This window comes from Rutilus rutilus, assembly GCF_951802725.1.
Source record: "Rutilus rutilus genome assembly, chromosome: 11".
In the NCBI taxonomy this organism is placed as follows: Eukaryota; Metazoa; Chordata; class Actinopteri; order Cypriniformes; family Leuciscidae; genus Rutilus; species Rutilus rutilus.
In genome coordinates this window covers 1,099,299-1,120,210 of record NC_140216.1, presented here as the reverse complement: position 1 = coordinate 1,120,210, position 20,912 = coordinate 1,099,299, and the positions used below count along the sequence as shown (strand labels likewise).

The 20,912-nt window shown below is 43.3% G+C and overlaps 1 protein-coding gene across 4 annotated transcripts; it reads right to left on the bottom strand.

Moving 5' to 3' along the window:
- Positions 1–4,739: 4,739 nt before the first annotated feature.
- Positions 4,740–20,031, bottom strand: LOC311300022 (uncharacterized protein). Of its 4 annotated transcripts, XM_084424086.1 has the most exons (11): positions 19,945–19,999; positions 19,160–19,219; positions 17,406–17,470; positions 17,169–17,201; positions 8,492–8,643; positions 8,104–8,380; positions 7,431–7,567; positions 7,316–7,348; positions 6,155–6,434; positions 5,136–5,272; positions 4,740–5,035 (listed from the first exon to the last, which is right to left on the bottom strand). In XM_084424086.1, exons 5-11 carry the CDS (start codon positions 8,562–8,564, stop codon positions 5,031–5,033), a joined length of 942 nt encoding a protein of 313 aa, XP_084280212.1. In that variant the 5' UTR covers positions 8,565–8,643; positions 17,169–17,201; positions 17,406–17,470; positions 19,160–19,219; positions 19,945–19,999; the 3' UTR covers positions 4,740–5,030. The 4 variants fall into 4 exon arrangements, with proteins under 4 accessions (XP_084280212.1, XP_084280210.1, XP_084280211.1 ...); XM_084424084.1 differs by lacking the exon at positions 8,492–8,643 and having other exon boundaries at positions 19,160–19,222; positions 19,945–20,031; XM_084424085.1 differs by lacking the exon at positions 8,492–8,643 and having other exon boundaries at positions 19,945–20,026.
- Positions 20,032–20,912: the final 881 nt, after the last annotated feature.

Genomic DNA, 20,912 nt, shown 5'->3' with positions numbered 1-20,912 from the left:
TTTTTTTTTACCATTGTTTTTTGTTTTGTTTTTTCATTATTATTATTATTATTATTGCCTTTAAATGTGGAAATGTTTCTGTCACTGCTTATAGGTTTGGGATTATTTTTCAGTTTTTTGCCTCCTTTTTGGTGTTATAGAAATGGCCATTAGTGCTCTCTCTCTCCACTTCAATGTCCCCCTTTGCTGCTCCTCCACGTTTACGTTTTACAGCCCTCACTTTTTTTTCCTGTATAGACATTTAGAGGGTCCTGGTACACACTGGTAGCCAGGCTCTTGTTTTTGGATTTTTCTTCTGCTTTTAACACTATCCAGCCACATGTTTTAGTTAGTAAATTATTATCATAATTTAACATTGAGAGTAATCTTGTGAGCTGGATTATGGATTTTTTAACAAACAGAACACAGCGAGTTAAGGTGAATGGTTGTCTCTCTGAAAGGTGTGTATCTTCCACTGGCTCCCCGCAGGGTTGTGTACTTTCACCTCTACTATACATCCTCTACACTAACGATTGTAGGAGTCAGTATAGTAATAGACACATCCTGAAATATGCTGATGATACAGTTATTGTCAGTTTACTGCAGAAACATGAATCTCAGCATGGGCCAGTGGTCGACGAGTTTGTCAGTTGGTGCGACAGGTCTTTTCTCCAGCTTAACACCTCTAAAACCAAGGATATGCTCATAGATTTTAGGAGAAAACAACCTGGTTCTCCTCCACCCACCTATATAAAAGGAATCAGCATAGAGGTGGTAGCAGTATAAATATCTGGGTACTGTGATAGACAGTACACTCAAATTTGACAGAAACACAGAGATGATCTGCAAAAAGGGACAACAACGATTGTACTTCCTAAGGAAGCTTAACTCCTTTAATGTTGACAAGGTTATTCTGTCTTTATTTTATAAATCTTTTATTGAATCTGTCCTTACTTTTGTTTTTATTGCCTGGTATGGGGGCATCAGCCTGAGGGAGAAAAATAACCTCAGCCATATTGTGAAGGTGGCTGGTAAGTTAATAGGCTGTCCACAGGTTTCCTTGACAAATATCTATGAGAGGCAGGTTATGAGGAAAGTAGATGCCATATTGGACTGTGTAAATCACCCCCTTCATTGTTCTTTTGAGGTCCTCCCCTCAGGCCGGAGATTTAGAGTCCCTTGTTTTAAGTCCAATAGGACAAAGAACTCTTTTATACCAAGTGCAATTCGGTTGCTAAATTTGCACAATTCTTTGACCTAGATGAGTAGTTGTGTAACAGTGTTTTTATTAGTAGTTGGTGCTGTTTATTCGTATGTGTATGTGGTGTTTACCTGTTGTGCTACCTGTATGTTTACCTGGCTGCAAGACAAGTTTCCCTTAGGGGACAATAAACTGAAACTGAACTGAACTGAACACTTCATCGTATCCAAGAAAGGCAGTGGGTTACGACTGTTCTTGGATCTGCATGTCATGAATCAGGCCTTTCACAAGCTTCCATTTAAGATACTAAAGCAGAACACTTCCCATAAATCCTGATGTACTCGTCTACGCTAATATTATTCTCTCTGTTTATCCCGAGGTTTACCGCAGTCCGCCGGATCCAGATCTGATGAAGGACCTGCGCCTGGACACACTCACACACACACACTCCAGATCTGATGAAGGACCTGTGCCTGGACACACTCACACACACACACACACACACTCCAGATCTGATGAAGGACCTGTGCCTGGACACACTCACACACACACACTCCAGATCTGATGAAGGACCTGCGCCTGGACAAACTCACACACACACACACACACACACACACTCCAGATCTGATGAAGGACCTGCGCCTGGACAAACTCACACACACACACACACACACACACACACTCCAGATCTGATGAAGGACCTGCGCCTGGACACACACACACACACACACTCCAGATCTGATGAAGGACCTGCGCCTGGACACACTCACACACACACTCCAGATCTGATGAAGGACCTGCGCCTGGACACACACACACACACACACACACACACACACTCCAGATCTGATGAAGGACCTGCGCCTGGACACACTCACACACACACTCCAGATCTGATGAAGGACCTGCGCCTGGACACACACACACACACACTCACACACACACACTCCAGATCTGATGAAGGACCTGTGCCTGGACACACTCACACACACACACACACACTCCAGATCTGATGAAGGACCTGTGCCTGGACACACTCACACACACACACTCCAGATCTGATGAAGGACCTGCGCCTGGACAAACTCACACACACACACACACACACACACACTCCAGATCTGATGAAGGACCTGCGCCTGGACAAACTCACACACACACACACACACACACACACTCCAGATCTGATGAAGGACCTGCGCCTGGACACACACACACACACACACTCCAGATCTGATGAAGGACCTGCGCCTGGACACACTCACACACACACTCCAGATCTGATGAAGGACCTGCGCCTGGACACACACACACACACACACACACACACACACACACACACTCCAGATCTGATGAAGGACCTGCGCCTGGACACATTCACACACACACTCCAGATCTGATGAAGGACCTGCGCCTGGACACACACACACACACACACACTCCAGATCTGATGAAGGACCTGCGCCTGGACACGACGACACGCAGTCCTGAAGTGTCAGCTAGTCTCTCCCCTGTGAAGGCCTCCTTCCCTTTACCTCTGTACAGACAAAACATTGTCAAATAATTCCATTCACATGGATACACGGAAGATTCTCTATTATACATTTTTAAGTTTAAGTAATTTGTTGAGGTCATTTTGTAAAGAAAGTCTACACGCCTGTGCACATATATATTCAAACATGCATACCTATAGACTAAACACGTAATAAACATGTGCGCACCGTCAGTGTTCTCACAGGTTTACGTTTTTGAAGTTTGCGCAGAGATAACTTTTTTCTCCGACATTTTTCAAGTTTGCACCTTGGAATCTACTTCAAGGTTTGCGTTCTCGAGCACTAAACATTGTTGATGTGCGAATTAGCGGCTGGAGTGCGTTAAGGGTTTTCTTTTAGAACGGTGACGTGTAAGCGCCCCCTAAGTTAATAACTAATGATCTTTGCAACGGTGAAGTGAGGCAGACCAAGACCATGCGTAGATGTGTCCTTTTCGTGTGTATTTACGTGGACCGCACACAGAGCTTCAGAAGCTCTGAGCAGCTCTTTCTCTGTTTTGGAGGATAGCAGAGGCAGAGGTTGGCCCACTGGATAGTGGATAGTCCAATAGGGAATCACAGCATATGGGTCATATAGCCCATACAGGGGCTGACCGACTGGGCACACGAGTATTAGGAATTGCGTCAGATGCTCCCATCGCGTCTAACTCCCGAAGGATGCTTGGAGGAACTCCATCCAGGGTTCGGCAGGCGGGGAACTCACCTGTAGAGCCCCTATTCTTATGAATCATTATAGTACATACATTTATATGCCTGATGAAAACCACAAGAACTTACTGTATTAATCAGTGCAATAATCTTTTCAAACATCTCCTGACTGAAATTATCCGGAGGAAAAATCTAGGTACCAGTAATGTCATGCAGAAGGAGCCCAGACAGGAGAACTACCTAATCAAAATGTTCTTTAACAAGACAGTGAATGCACAGTAGGGATGTCAATGCATTGGCATGTGGTTCCCAAAAAATGTGCAGGTATAGGACAAAAAGCTGCTGTCCTCTCGCCGGTACTGCACATCTCATGACCGTATACCGGCGCGCACCGCTCGAAGGATTACGCACTCAAAGTCCCAGCCAGGTTTCTGTAACATGCAGAAAAAAAGTGCTGAAGTCATCAATGAAGAGTGTTTACCTCAGCTGTTAGACGCCGGGCTGACTAGAAACACATTTTATATTATATTTCTGCTAGGCCTACTTGAAATTTTTATTTATTAATATCTTGTCTTTGTTGTTATTTTATTAGTTTGTCTCAAAACACTGATTGATGACTTTAAACAATGCTTCATAAGTTATTATTTGCTTCATGCCATTGTTTCGATGTAGCCTTGTGTTTATAAAACGTTTTATCTAAATTTATATAAAATAAGCAAAAGCAATATTTATATTGTTTTTGCTGATGTCCAATAAAAACCTTTATCTGCATTTTTTTATTGGTCTGTTTTATTTTGTAGGAAATTCATAGTTACATGGTGCCAGATGTTGGTCTCCATGCCCATACCGGGAATTTTTTGTTTGTAATCCTGATTTTCTCCAGTTTATGGTTAAACAGGGAGAGAGGGAAGAGTTATGTAAATTATTTTTCTGGATTATCTTTCTCCAGGTAATTTAGAGAGATTTCTGGGGTAGTTAGTTTTTTGTATTGTTTGTTATTTTGGCCAGGCTCTCCCCTGAAGCTATTGCCCCTATTTTCATTATTATTCTTTTTCATATTAATATTTCTGGTTTGGTAATTATTGATTTTGTGCCTTTTTTACTCTTTATAACAGAAAATGAAAAGATAATATTGGTTGAATTGGTGGTTGTGTTGTTGATTCTGGGACAGAAGGTTGGAAATCATCGTTCTCTCCATGGTTTTCTTTTTCTTTCTCTTTTTTGTAAAATGTAATTCTTTACTTTGTCACCAGCTCCTCAACACTAGATGGGTAGCTATGCAACACTATACCTCCTCCTCATTGTAAATATCCAAATAAGCCTCTTTTTTTTTTTGACCCAGAAACATACAATACAACATGCAATGCTGTAGTATTTTATTGATGTAGAAAGCAGAAAGATAAGGAAAGATGGGTAAATACACAAACCCCTGGATCAAACTGGGGTTAAGAATCAGGTGCATTTTAAAAACCATTTCAAACCTTTACTGAATGTGCACTGAGACTTATCATTTATCTTAAGGATAAAATGTGTATACAGGTAAAATGAAAACAATGAAAAAAGTGCAATATTAGTATTGCTCAGAAAACAGTAGTTTGGTATTTTGCTTGTAGGATCAGTGGACTGTGGCGTAACATCCTCTCATTCCACTTAATCTGGCAATGAAATCATAAAACCATTATTAAGGCAAAATACACATATAGAACGTATAGTACAAATGTCTACACACTATCTCTCTCTCCATGTATTGCTCACCTGCAAACACCTCAACCTCACACAGAGTGAGATATTCATTGCGCCCAGGTATAAAAATGTTGACATATCGCCCCTTAATAGGGTTAAACTGAAATGTTTTTGTGACTCCAGCTGGGATGGACTCAACAGTTGCAGCCCTGTGAAGACACAGAGTAACCGCTGAATATTAAATGTACTTCTGTCAAATTAAAAGGATTTATTCTAAGTAATATTATCTTCAGGGTTCGAATTATGATTTCATCTTTGTGGGGGTCACTAAAAAAAAAAAAAAAAAAAAGAGTAGTCTATGAGCAGGCTTAGCTTAGCTTAATAATGTAATATAAAAATATAAAAATTTGTAAATATAATACAAATTTAATTTTTAAAAAAAGCGTTGGTAACACAATTCAATTTAAATAGTACATTTGGTTTAATTTGTTGTTTAATGGTCCAGTGGTAGAACTTTTGCCAAGCGTGTCAGAGGTTCTGGGTTCGAATCCGTACTCATATAGTTTTTTTTTATTTTTTTTTATCAAATCCGATTATGTTTATCAGTGGTTGTATATCAGGCAGAGACACGTTTGTGTGCATTTTGTTTTGTAATTTCACTGGAACGAATAGAGAGTCTCCACAACGGATTGAAGCGAGTGAAGACTGTGTGCGAGCCACAAACAAACACAGTATCCGCGCTACTGATCGCAGCGGAAACGAGCACTTTGATCACTTGATTTAAGCATAAGGATGTAGTGTGATGACGATCCGAGATCCCGTGAGATCCATGTGTTTGGCATCTTGTCCTATCTTTTAAGTCACGCTACTGTAGTCCGAAGGAAAAAGTGCTTTATTTGTAATTTAAAATAATGGTGCTGATGATTTTTAGAGACCCCCACAGGTGTATAATTTTACTGCTTTCATGGGAGCTCATCCTCTCTCTATGGGAGCTCAGCTCCCACTGGCTCCCACGTAATTCGAACCCTGATTATCTTATTTACTTGTTTTTCAACCACTTGTGTAAGTATTAAGAGAGAGACAATACTTACAGCTCATTATTGTTGCCATTATTTTCCAGGCTGTTGCCGATACGGATCTGAGCTCCATTTATCCTCCATTCACAACAATCTCCACGATTAGTGATGCTAACCCTGGTTACCTTGTAGGCTTTCCCCAAGTCAACTCTCCACCAGGGGTTCCTGTCCGCATTAGTGTGAGTGCATGACCCACCACTCAAAATTGAATTCCTGTTGCCATCGACAGCCCTTTGAGCTTCTTCTTGACCGTATGTGGAAGACTGGACAGCTTTGGCTCCAAGAGCAAGATTCCCTGTATAACATAAAATAAACAATAGCTTTTCTTGTTTTCACTTTAATGTGCTAAAGTATAATCCCAATATAATGGGCAAAATAATTCTAAAATATGTAATCCAAATAATTATTACTCGGCTGTCTGGAATACTTGAATCTGATTGGTCAGTCGCCATATTCCGAGGTCTGATATTCCCAGATAATGACGTCATCAACAGCAACGCTGGATAACACACAGCTCATCCGGGTTTCTGGAGCCGGCCTTTCTTTAATGTTTCTTGTATCACACTGTGGACCCGCTCTCTCTCGTTTCATACAAACACAACTGGTGCCAGTTTGCGTCTCTGTTATAGTTATTGATTGTATTCAAACATTTAGATTATATTGAAGTATAATAGTATTAAGAGTACAGTAGTGTTCGTCTTATTGCTTAAATGATTGTTTTTGTACACCATAATGGATTCTAAGATAATAAACGGCCAAGAATTTAAAACAGTTTAATCTCAAATCAATATGTTCATGTAATTATTAATTTGGTGTACATGACTGTACATTATCCCTTAAATATTTGTCTTGTTTGAACTTGTTCGCTTGTCTTGCTAGGGATATTCTTTCTTCACAGAAGCTTTACATTTATTACAAGTGAGCTAATATAATATTTCAACTCTTTTTCAAATACTTTGTGTCCAAAAAAAAATATTTGTGGTTAGTAGCAGTTTAATAAGACGAGGTCCTGATCAGCCTTTCAGGGTTTACTTTACAATAACAACTGTGTTGATTCACATTATCCCTTATTGGTTATCACATTTTCAGTAAGAATATTATATGTAAGAATGTAGTAACAATATTATGTTTTATTATGTGTTACTGACAACATTCAAAGTAATGAAGAACACTCACTTGGAACACACGTGTGCATTGATGTGTACTTTTCTGTTAATAAAATAATAACAGTTATACACACATTAATAAGAACATAAATTATATCACAGAGTCTTCTCTCACTGTCCCTTACCTTCAAACACCTCAACCTCACACAGAGTGAAAGATTCAATGCGCCCAGGTACAATAATGTTGACATATCGCCCATTAATAGGCTTAAACTCAAATGTTTTTGTCTCTCCACCTGGGATGGCCTCAACAGTCGCAGCCCTGTGAAGACACAGAGTAACAGAGTAGTAGAGAGGGGCGAATCAAAACGGCAAGAAGCATATTAAATATACTTCTGTCAAAGGCAAGTTTGTATATTAAAATGATTTTTTAAAATTAATGTTATTTAATGTAGTAAATGTCTAAGGGTATTACGTAAGGGATAATGTATAGCGAGGCGGTTGTTATAGCGAATAAGCCTGAAGGGGTTGTTATTCGCTATAACAACCGCCTCGCTCTACATTATCCCGCTTATTACATGGCTACCTACAAAATAAAAAAATAATTTGACACAAAACATTGATTTAAAAAGGAGTTTATTGATTTAAAAACGATTGTATTGCTTCCACTAAAGAAAATAGTCCGTTCCGCGTCCATAGCAACGCTCTGTTTTTCATGGCAACGGTGTGTTATACTTCGCAGCAGTCTGATATCAAGAAATAACAGTCCGCATTCAAATAATTAAATAAATTCTGTTATGAAATAACAGACCATTGGAATTCAACCAAGCCATGTATTAAGAGAGAGATAATACTTACAGCTCATTATTGTTGCCATTATTTTCCAGGCTGTTGCCGATACGGATCTGAGCACCATTTACACTCAATGAATTATCTCCACTATTAGTGATGATAACCCTGGCTACCTCGTAGACTTTTCCCAAGTCAACTCTCCACCAGGGGTCTTTGTTCGTATCAGTCAAAGTGCATGACCCACGAGGGAAATATGGATTCCTGTTGCCATCGACAGCATTTTGAGCTACGTTTTCTCTGTATGTGGAAGACTGGACAGCTGTGGCTCCAAGAGCAAGATTCCCTGTTTAACACAAAATAATAAATAACTTTTCTTTTTTACTTTAATGTGTTTTTCCCAATAAAATGGGCATAATAATGCTAAACTATGTAATCCAAATGATTATTACGCAACTCTCTGGAATACTTGAATCTGATTGGTCAATCGCGACATTCCCAGGTCTGATATTCCCAGATAATGACGTCATCAACGCTGGATAACACACAGCTCATCCGGGTTTCTGGAGCCGGCCTTTCCTTAATAGGCTTGTTTGAGATGAGCAAAATCTGCACAGAATCGATCACCAGTGATCAGCGCAAGAAGCATGCCGGTTAGAAATGTGTCCGAGTGCGGTCCGCCTTGCTCTGATATCATGCCCACGTATGTCAAAAAACGTACTCGTTACTAAACGTAACCTCTGTTCTCTCTAGAGAGGGAACGAGTATTGCGTAAGTAGCTTACGCTGCGGGAAAGTCTCCTTTCTCGAGATACTGAAGCCAAAAAATTATCCTTAATTTTTAATAATCTTGTCAACGCAGTGCGGCAGCCTGCAGACCTAGGGCAGGCTACTAGCGTGCCCATTGGCTGCCCTGCGGCAACTGCAGCAGCCTATCGCTGAGCCCTTGGCGTGACGTCACGACCAATGAGCGCGCTTGGCACGCTTAATGCGTCACAGCCCGTCATTAGGGGTGTGGCCTAGCGTATATAAGCAGGGCTCAGAGGCTGCTTCACTGGTTTCTGTCGCATGAAGCGAAATGAGCTCGTGGCGCGAGCACGGCGGGTTACGCAATACTCGTTCCCTCTCTAGAGAGAACAGAGGTTACGTTTAGTAACCGAGTACGTTCTCTTACGAGAGGTTCTCTCGTATTGCGTAAGTAGCTTACGCTGCGGGAACTCCCTTGTCAACGCCGTGTGCGTGCCCAGCATCCACTGAATGAGTCCCAGGGAAAGCCCGGGGAACGTGATAGCGGAGCCGGGCGGCCAACAGAAGGCCTGCGCAGTACACAAGCACATACTATGGGGGCACGGAGCGGCACAGCCGGTCCGAACTAACACTTCCCTACGTAGTGCAGCTCAACCAGTAGAGCTAAATCACACAATGTAGCCCGCGCACAGACAGTGGGCTGGCTACGCGAGACTTAGACTGATAACACTTTCGCCTGCAAGGCGGGAACTTCCAGGTTGTAAAACCTAACAAATGTGGAGGGGGAGGCCCAGCCTGCCGCTGCACAAATGTCATGAATGGAAATCCCGCTGGACCACGCCCACGATGAGGCCATGCCTCTGGTGGAGTGCGCTCGAATGCCCAGTGGGCACTGCAGGTCTTTAGACGCATAAGCAGCAGCAATAGCGTCCACTATCCATCTGGACAGGGTGTGTTTCGAGGCGGCGAGACCTTTGGTGCGCCCACCAAATGAAACAAACAGCTGCTCTGAGCGCCTGAAGGCGGCAGAGCGCGAAATATAGTTTCTCAACGCCCTGACTGGGCAAAGGAGATTACTGTCTGCCTCGCTGCCAGAAATCGGCAGGGCTGAGAGAGAAATGACCTGCGCTCTGAAGGGAGTGCCCAAAATTTTGGGAACATACCCATGCCTTGGTCGGAGAATAACTTTAGAGTCATTGGGTCCGAACTCGAGGCACGCGGCGTTAGTAGATAACGCGTGAAGGTCTCCCACTCGTTTGACTGAAGACAGCGCTATCAGAAAAACGGTTTTGAGCGTGAGGTATTTCATATCCACAGTTTCCACGGGTTCAAAGGGATGTGCTTTCAGGGCTTCCAAGACCAGTGAAAGATCCCACATAGGAACTGAGGGGGGTCGCGGGGGGTTCATCCTCCTAGCTCCTCTAAGGAAGCGGATGACGAACTCGTTCCTTCCTAATGCGCGGCCCAGCTCTGAGACAGAGAACGCTGAAATGGCCGCGACATAAACTTTGAGCGTGGAGGGGGACCTGCCCGCGTCCAGTAGCTCTTGAAGGAAGCACAATACTTGCGATACCCCACATGTCTGTGGATTGAGCCCCTTGGCAGTGCACCATCTGTTAAACACCGACCATTTAGACGTGTAGAGCCGCCTCGTAGAGGGAGCTCTGGATTGTATGATCGTGTTCATGAGCCCTTCTGGCAGATCAGCATGTAATCGTTGAGGCTCCATGCATGCAGAGACCAGCGCTCTGGATGGGGATGCCAGATCGAGCCGCGGGCTTGAGAGAGAAGGTCTCTCCGCACCGGAATCGGCCAGGGGGCTGAATCTGCCAATTATATCAGTTCCGGGAACCAAGCTTGGTTCTCCCAGTACGGGGCTATGAGGAGCACTGTGTGGCACGCTTCCCTGACTCTCTTGATGACCTGAGGCAGCAGAGAGATCGGGGGGAAAGCATATAGCGGGCCGCTGGGCCAGGTCTGGGCCAGCGCGTCCTCGTTCTTCGAGAAGAACTCTGGGCAGTGAGCGTTGTCTTTTGACGCAAAAAGTTCGACCTTCGCTTTGCCGAAACTGCGCCATAGTGACTTGACTGTTTGGGGGTGTAGAGACCACTCCCCAGGGGGAACGTTGTCCCTGGACAGTCTGTCGGGGCCCTCGTTCAGGTGGCCGGGCACATGCGCTGCTCTCAGTGAGCGCAGAGAGTGCTGAGCCCACACGAGGAGGCGTTCCGCCAGGGCGCAGAGCGTCTTTGATCTGACACTGCCCTGGCGATTCACATAGGCCACCACCGATGTATTGTCCGTGCGGACTAGAACATGGTGACCATGGAGGAATGGGAGGAAGTGTTTGAGCGCTTTCTCGACCGCGAGCATCTCTAGACAGTTTATGTGTAGGAGATTCTCCTGGTCTGACCAGCGGCCACAGACCGGTCTGCCTTCGAAGAGCGCTCCCCAACCTAGGTTGGAAGCGTCTGTTGAGACAACTTTCCGGTGTGAGATCACCCCCATAATCACTCCTGTGTGATACCATTCGGCTGCTAGCCAGGGCTGCAGGGCTGAAACGCAGCCCTGAGTCACTCTGATCAGCGAGCCGCCGGCCGCCCAGGCTCGATGGGGCACGCGCGCTCTCAGCCAGCGTTGAAGCGGGCGCATGCGCAGTAAGCCCAGCTGAAGCACTGCCGCAGCTGAGGCCATATGCCCCAGGATACGCTGGAAAGCTTTCAGCGGAACCCGGCTGCCGTTTTTGAAGGATGCGGCGAGGAGACGGATGCGGCGCGCGCGCTGCTCCGACAATCTGGCCGTCATAGCCACCGAGTCCAGTTCTATTCCAAGAAAGGAAATTGACTGACGGAGCGAGAGCGAGCTCTTGGTCCAGTTGACCGAGAGCCCCAGACCCTCCAGATGGCTGAGAAGCGCTGTTCTGTGAGACACAAGCTCTGTCTCCGACTGCTCTAGAACAAGCCAATCGTCCAGATAGTTCAGTATTCGCATTCCCTGTCTTCTCAGGGGAGCGAGAGCCGTGCTAAAGACAGGCCAAACGGCAGGACTGTGTATTGATATACTCGACCGTCGAAGGCGAATCTCAAGAATGGCCTGTGACGGGGAGTTATCTGGATCTGGAAATACGCGTCTTTCAGATCGAGAGAGATAAACCAGTCTCCTGGGCGGATCTGCGCAAGGATCTGTCTGGTTGTAATCATCTTGAACGGCCGTCTCATGAGGGCCTTGTTCAGATGTCTCAGATCTAAAATAGGTCTTAACGCTCCGTCCTTCTTGGGAACGAGGAAGTAACGGCTGTAAAAGCCTGACTCGCTCAGGGAAGGATGAGCCTGTTCTATGGCCCCTTTGCGCAGCAGCTTCGCTATTTCTGCTCGAAGCAGGTGCGCTGCTTCTAAACCCACTTTCGTCTCCGTCTGCGCTAGAAAGCGCGGGGGGCGACGAGCGAATTGAAGCGAATAGCCGTGTTTTATAGTGTTCAACACCCATTCTGACGCGGCCTGAATAGCTTCCCATGCTTTTGCACGCATAGCTAGGGGTCGAATGGTCTCTGGGTTCAGATCGCCGCGCTGCGCGGGATGGGGAACCTGTATCAGAGAGGATGGGGCGGCGCGCGCGCCGCCGGTGCTCGAACACGGGGGCTGATAAACAGTATTGGCCGGCTGTACAGCGTTCAGTAGCTCGGTCCTGAAGGATGGAGCGCGTTTTGCTGTCAAACACCCCTGGCGCGAGAGCGGCGTGGGGGTTATAGTGTCTGAAAGTGAGTGCGCGTGCTCGTGAGCGGGCGCAGGGTTTACACTTATAACACGGCCAGTGTTTGGGAGCTTTAGAGGGTCTGTAACCCGGGGTAACCGTATGGCAGAGCGGGCAGCGGGTAGGTGTGAGCACAGAGTTGTGGGCACATTTACTACACTTAATACTCGAGCGGCGTGTTTCCGCTTTATGAGAGAGCGCTCTGAGCGCGTTACCATGGGAACCATGTTTGTGTGAAGCAGTGAACACATGGGAGTGGGCACATTTTCTACACTTAATATCCCCTCGGCCTGAGCCGTTGCAACTCGAGGTAACTGAATGGCAGAGCGAGCAGCTGGTAGGTGTGAGCACAGAGTTGTGGGCACATTTACTACACTTAATACTCGAGCGGCGTGTGTCCGCCTTATGAGAGAGCGCTCTGAGCGCGTTACCATGGGGACCGTGTTTGTGCGAAGCAGTGAGCACATGGGAGTGGGCACATTTTCTACACTTATGACACCTTCGGCCGGAGCCGGAGTGTTTCGGGGCTTTAGAGGGTCTGTAACCCGAGGTAACTGAATGGCAGAGCGAGCAGCGGGTATGTGTGAGCACAGAGTTGTGGGCACATTTACTACACTTAGTACTCGAGCGGCGTGTGTCCGCTTTATGAGAGAGCGCTCTGAGCGCGTTACCATGGGGACCGTGTTTGTGTGAAGCAGTGAGCACATGAGAGTGGGCACATTTTCTACACTTATGACACCTTCGGCTAGAGCCGGAATGTTTGTGAGCTTTAGAGGATCTGCAACCCGAGGTAACTGAATGGCAGAGCGAGCAGCAGGTATGTGTGAGCACAGAGTTGTGGGCACATTTACTACACTTAGTACTCGAGCGGCGTGTGTCCGCTTTATGAGAGAGCGCTCTGAGCGCGTTACCATGGGGACCGTGTTTGTGCGAAGCAGTGAGCACATGGGAGTGGGCACATTTTCTACACTTATGACACCTTCGGCTAGAGCCGGAATGTTTGTGAGCTTTAGAGGATCTGCAACCCGGGGTAACTGAGTGGCAGAGCGAGCAGCGGGTAGGTGTGAGCACAGAGTTGTGGGCACATTTCCCACACTTAGTACTCAAGCGGCGTGTGTCCGCTTTAAGAGAGTGCGCTCTGTGAGCGTTACCGGGGAGACCGTGTTTGTGTGTAGCAGTGAGCACGTGGGAGTGGGCACATTTTCTACACTTATAACACCATCGGCGTTATAGGAAACTGATAGAGCGAGATGCTTTGATGGCTCATATGTTTAGACGCTCATAAATACTCAAGCACCATCCTGAGAGCGGGAGGGCGCAAGATGCGGGTTCGCTTTCTGTATGTAAGAAAGCTGGCCGCGAGCTCGGAGAAGCAAGCAGAAAAAAATATTTATCTGCCGCCAGAGCCGGATTCGAACACAGGTCTCCTGCGCAGAAGCCTAATGTTCTGCCACTGAGCCACAGGAGCACATATAAGCTTTTTGTTAGTGCGAGCATATGACCGAGCGTCGTGTTTCGTTTCGGCGTTTGTTTGCAGGCGCGCGCATGTATTAAAACAGGCTTGTACTGCAGTATTAGTATTTCCAGCCGCTTGAACTTAGAGGGGACTGAGAAATATGCAAGGATTGGAGGTAGTCCGGCCTAGGCGGGACGAAACACTCTTGGTGCCTTCACGTGCTATGGTAATTATGGTAAATACCAAAAGCCGACATGGAAAATGCACATGAACGCCCCCTCATGTGGTATTTTCAACTGGGCAACTCGTAGAATATTTTGATGCACGAGTTGCCGAGATGAGATAACCTTTGACCTTTTCAAAATGGCGGAGAGCAACGCAAGAGTTGTGAATACTGTTAGCGGATAGTTTTTGTAGCCTATACAATGTTGTGTCATTAACGATTGTAATATCACTCAATTTTCAACTTCGCCGCAATTTCCTTGGTTCATATTTAATCATTTTATGTCATGGTTTATTTATTTTTAATTATTAATTACGTTTTAATCATCAGAAAGCACCACACTTAGGTTTTTTTTTTTTTTTTTTTGTAAAGATAAAAAAGATACTCTACTGACACAGACCTTGCGGGTACTACATTACGACAACAAAAGCACTTGAACACAACACACTGGTAAATACCAGTTCACAAGTGGAAAATATCATCTTTTCCATAGCACGTGAAGGCAGCATACCTCTTCCCCTTTTCGCCGGTGCTCGTGACGTCCGCTCTGATATCCCTTGAGAACGGCTCAGTTGCGCGGCTCGAACAAAGGGAGAGAGAGCGGGAAGATGTCATCATGTGCTGTGACATCGTATGTTTGCAGGCGTGCGTGTATTAAACAGGCTCGTTTACTGCAATATTGATATTTCTAGTCGCCTCAGGGGACTGAGAAATATGTGAGAAACGGAGGTGGCCGGTGAGTGACGCGCGCGACCGAGACGCGGGGTAGCTTTCTTATAACGTAAAGGAAGCCAGCCCGTGATCGTCTACTTCTGACATCCCTTGTGAGCGGCGCGTTTGCGCGGCTCGAACAGAGGGGGAGAGCGCAGGAAGGGGCGTGCATCGTCCGGGGGGTAGCTTTCTTGTAACGTAAAGGAAGCTATAGCCCGAGACCGTCCGTTTCTGACATCCCTTGTGAGCGGCGCCGTTTGCGTGGCTTGACAGAGGGGAGTAAGCAGCTGTCTAAGAAAGCAGCACTGTCTGCTTCATCCCCTGAGGCGACGGCAGTGCGGGCGAAGCCGGCCGCTGCACGTCAGGAGGTGGGGGGGAGAAGGATATAGCGAGGCTCGCGGGAGGGGCTCCGGCGAGCGCTCAGCTGTCATCGAAGCCCAGGCAGAGAGCGCAGATCACATGGCGGTCTCCGTCGCTGAGCGTGGCTCTGCACGAGCCACAGGATGAGCGAGGCATTTGAAACAACGCCTCGCGCTCTTTTAGATGCAAAGTGTGTCGCGGGGCGAACACACAAACACACACAACACAGAGCAAGAAAGGATATATTCGCCGGATAGCGAAGCAGGCAGGGAAAGCTGAAGGCGGCGAAGGCGGCCTGCTTCCTCAGTCTGAGATCCTCGGCGTCCTGGTCGCTTGATTCGACGGCGGCTTCCTCAGAGTCCAGCGATGCGGAGAGCTTCGCTGAAGAGACAGAAATCAGTGAAGCAACCTCTGAGCCCTGCTTATATACGCTAGGCCACACCCCAAATGACGGGCTGTGACGCATTAAGCGCGCCAAGCGTGCTCATTGGTCGTGACGTCACGCCAAGGGCTCAGCGATAGGCTGCTGCAGTTGCCGCAGAGCAGCCAATGGGCACGCGAGTCGCCTGCCCTAGGTCTGCGTTGACAAGATTATTAAAAATGAAGGATAATTTTTTGGCTTCAGTATCTCGAGAAAGGAGACTTTCCCGCAGCGTAAGCTACTTACGCAATACGAGAGAACCTCTCGTAAGAGAACTCTCGCGACCGCAAGGCGCACGTGTCGGATTCTGCAGTCGAGCGCAGTTGCTCTCCACCGACTGCGCTGATCAAAAGCACGATGGGAAACGACTTACTGACGACACAGCTTAATGTTCATTTGTTTAAACAACCGTGATGTATTGTTCTCTTTTAAAATGTTTGATTTTAAAACTCTAATATCATGTTTTATGTGTATATGTTATGTGTGAATATTCTCAAACTATCTGACAGTGCGATCTCTTTGGGTTATGCAATTTAATTTTTATAAAAATAAATAAATTAATAAAAACACATATGTCTGTATTAAAAAAAAAAAAAGATCTTTGGAATGGAATTAAATAATAAGTACTTTGGGTCTCTTGTTCATTTTATTTATTTTAAAAGCAACAGAACTTGAATTACATCCAGTTTATTAGCAGCACTGTGCACGAGCGTGAATCCCGCGATATCCATCTTTGATCTCACAGGTGTCAGATCCACTACGAGAAGAGAGAACTGTCCGGCTTGCCTGCACTTTTTTCACTCCTCTTCTCACTGCAGCCGCCTACTTTTCAGGCGAGGCAAGGCGCATCTCAAACAAGCCTAATGTTTCTTTTATCACACTGTGGACCCGCTCTCTCTCGTTGCATACAAACACTACTGGTGCCAGTTGCGTCTCTGTTATAGTTATTGATTGTATTGAAATATTCCGATTGCATTGAAGTATTTTTAGTATTAAGAGTACAGTAGTGTTCGTCTTGTTGCCCGAATGATTGCGTTTTACACCGTAATGGTCGGTGTTTCCTGAAACCATATTTCCAATGAACATTCGCTACAGCATCGCAGAGTTGAGGTTAGAAGCAGTTTCTTGTTTGCATGACATATGGACTCAATAAATACTTTTGAGACAAATAAGTGTAAAAATTGTGTAAATGACTGTTCATTATCCCTTAAATGTTTGCCTTGCTAGGAATATTTTTTCATCAAAGAAGATTTGCATTTTTTACAAGTGAGCTAATATATGTTAAATATAATACTTAAATACTTATAATAATAATAATACTTATAATACTTAATAATTTATTTCTGGCTAGTAGCCATGGGTTATTTTGCGATAACTGTCTTGATGATGGACATTATCCCTTACCAAATATTCAGTAAGAATATTATATATGTGTTACTGACAACATTCAAATTAATGAAGAACACTCACTTGAATCACAAGAGCACGATGGTGTGTCCTTTACTGTTAATACAATAATAACAGTTATAAACACATTACCAAGTACAAAAAAACAATTATACCATAGAGTCTTTATAAATAAATAAATAACACATTTTCAATAACCATTTTTCATCCTATAATTTTAATAAATTAATCTGATTATGATACACAATAATTACAGATTTTCAAATCCAGGCATTTTTACTTGTATTAATCTAAACGTACCTGTGGAATCAGCGACACACATCCCAGTAAAAAGTGTTAGAAACAAAACCACACGCATGTCCATCCTGATATAAGACATAACAACACATCTCATATCAGCATATGAAGAAATCATTTTCAATTTCTCATCCTCATTTAAACAAACAAACATATATTGGTATTGTAATGATAAAATGGTATATGCTCAGAGAGGATGGCATGGCAGCCAAACTGCAAAATATGAATAGCCTATACCTTACACACCATACTAATATTGGTTTGCAATACTTCACATATTCTTTATTGTAAATAATTGTAATTAATATAAGGAAAGTGATATTATCGGCTGTTCCTCTTCTGTTTGTTTGTTTGTTTGTTTGTTTGAATGTTTATTTGTTTGTTTTTCTATGGTGGTGTAATTCTATTCTGTATTTAAATCTAATTAAAATGCTTTGACAATAGGCTACTATATTCCACATATCAGGCCAATAAAGCAACAAACCTATCAGTAGACAAGCTGAACAGAATATCTGACACACTCGGTCTCTCTTAGTGTATTTATTAGTTGGCGTATCAACACTATATAGAGAAAAAATTGCAAAAGTAAATTTCTTACTTAGCCTATGTTAATTTTTCATCTCTGTTTTTTGTGTTTATTTAAAATTAGACAAATCTGATATTATTTTAATCTTATATCTGTTAATTAACAGTTGAGATAGTTCTTTAATGCTGATTTAACCAGCAGAAACACTCGTCATGTTTAAACCCCAGTTGCTCAGGCGGGGCATGTTGTCACACTGTGTTACAATGAGCCTCTATTAGAACTATGATATTCTATTCTATACTTTTATGTATTCTATTGAGAAACCATGAGAAAAAGGAGAATAAAGACTGAGAGTCAATGTTCATAAATGATTCATTATTATTTTGTTTTGAACTATGCTGTATAGCTGTGTTTGTTGTCAAACTCAAAAATATTTTATTTTTAATTATTTAAAAAATGCCATTATTTTATATGAAAAAGTTAATAATTGTATTTTATTGAGAAAATATTTGTGTTTGTCTTATATCTATATCAGATAACATTTGAATCTGTCATATGGTCACGTTATAATGAACCCCACCTATGGGGCATGTTGTCACATTTCACTTCCATTCTTTCGGGGTAAATCAAGATAAAAATACACTGTGAAACAAAACACATTATTGTACTAGACAAGTGTGCTCCCCTAATCATTATTTTGCTGTTTAGCTTCGTTTTACATTCACAAACCCTGAACAAATGTACCAATGCTGTCTGTCTGTTTGCTGTATGTTTCTTTCTTTTAGATTTGTATTGATATGTTGTTGTGCTTAAGTAATTGCACATAATTAACTTCCTACTTTCAGATTCCTTAGATTAGTTTTGTTTGGAGAAACCGAGGTATTGTAAGGAAATCAGACAATCATAAGATCAATTTAAGAGTGTTGCAAAGTATTAAATGTTCAGTGTTATTTAATGCTATTTAGAATAATTAGCAAAAAACAGTATTTTCTAGCCATATTTCTACTTTTTTTAAAATCTTAATTAGCGATAAATTGTCAATATAACTGGTTCTTGTTGAATGTTCTTTTGTCATTATTGTATTGCTCTGAGTGCAACAAGACGCTTCTAGACTACTATATATTATATCTTTACACACTGACTTGAATTGTCCAAACAAAAGTTTAGTTTTATTAGTAAAACCTCCAATTTATATCATGCTCTATAGAAAGTGCATAAACATTCAACTCACCTGAATTTCATCAATGCATCACCCTAAGTCACAGAAGACCTTCACAATTCAGCAATAGATCTGCTTTTAAACAAAATACATTTTTATATAATAGGCTTCATAAATGAAATTAATAATATTTTTTATAAACAATTACTATACTTATTATTTATCCAATATATTATTCATATGAGGAATATTATGACCAATCATTCGAATAATATTCAATTTCACATTTATATCACACAAACACGCCAAAAAGAGACAAATATCAAATTAAAGTTTTCTTAAGAGTATCACTGTGTTATTTCACTGATCTAACACATTACAGTAACATAATTATCAAAAGAATCACGAAGATGGAAATGACTCCTACGTCACACTCCAGCTCTGATCACTACTAGCCTCAAACGCTACTCCAGCTCTGATCACTACTAGCCTCAAACGCTACTCCAGCTCTGATCGCTACTAGCCTCAAACGCTACTCCAGCTCTGATCACTACTAGCCTCAAACGCTACTCCTGCTCTGATCACTACTAGCCTCAAACGCTACTCCAGCTCTGATCACTACTAGCCTCAAACGCTACTCCAGCTCTGATCGCTACTAGCCTCAAACGCTACTCCAGCTCTGATCACTACTAGCCTCAAACGCTACTCCAGCTCTGATCACTTCTAGCCTCAAACGCTACTCCAGCTCTTTCTTCAGGTTTTTTGCTTCAGAACGAGACCCTTTTCACTGGTCTGTGTGTGTCTACGTCTCAGATGCGCAGATCAAAACATGCGATGGAGCCAAAAACCTTTGTTACCTGTAGTTGGTGATGAGCGATTTCGAAACACTGATTCTTCAGATTCTTCAAATCTTCGGTTTCGAATCAGTGGTTCAGAGCATTTATAAAACTGCCAAAGTCACGTGATCTCAGTAATCTAGGCTTCGTTACATCATAACTGTTTCGAAATGTCCGTTTCTCAATACCAAACTAGTTCGGTCTTGACCACTCTGCCTCTAATATAATACATACTAAATATAAGATAATGTATTAATATTATACTATTATGCTAAATATAATACACAAATCTGCCTCTTTTCATGTAGCCTACATAATATATTAAATTATGTTAATATGTTGTTCTGGCAATATGTGGAAATGTAGGCTACTCTGATTTTTTCACTGTAATAAAATGAAATTATGACATAAAACACAATCTTGTCTCTCTTTGTTAAATGTCAGTTTTAATGATCAATAACTATAGCTATACAATAAGAAATAAAGCAATTCAAATGTACCACGTCAGCTCTACAACGGCAAAGTTAAATAGCCTAAATATAAAGTTATGAAACTTCACTTTGCCCTCAGCAAAAACTATTTGCCAGGGAATAAACGATAGATTCACGAGACCAAAGATTGTGTATCATACATGTAATCATGTTTAACCACAGAGACATCAGAGCCGGCGGCAAGCGTCAGAAGATCTAGCCGAGGAAAGGCTGTTCTCGGCGGGGTTAATGAGCGCTGAGCACCCGGTGACCGACTGGATCTCACAACTTCGAAAACGTCATATAAAAAATTTGAAATTAAGCGGGTTTACTCCTACTACCCAATAGGGTTTATGTCGAACGTCGCATGACCAAACCGGAACACTGGCTCATCGCATCCGCTTGTCAGAGAAAGTGTTAAAAGCAGTATGAACTGACGCCGATATCTATGGAATTTTAAGGTAATCAACTAACCTACCTAGTTCACTTTGTTATTGGCGTTTTATTCTATATAAATTT

Bases quoted from the DNA above. Each gene is read 5' to 3' on its own strand.
- LOC311300022 (XM_084424084.1), bottom strand. The intron at 7,568-8,103 runs GTAAGTATTATC...GTGTCTTCACAG, and splicing joins AATGGCAACAATAATGAGCT to GGCTGCGACTGTTGAGGCCA. The intron at 5,273-6,154 runs GTAAGTATTGTC...GTGTCTTCACAG, and splicing joins AATGGCAACAATAATGAGCT to GGCTGCAACTGTTGAGTCCA.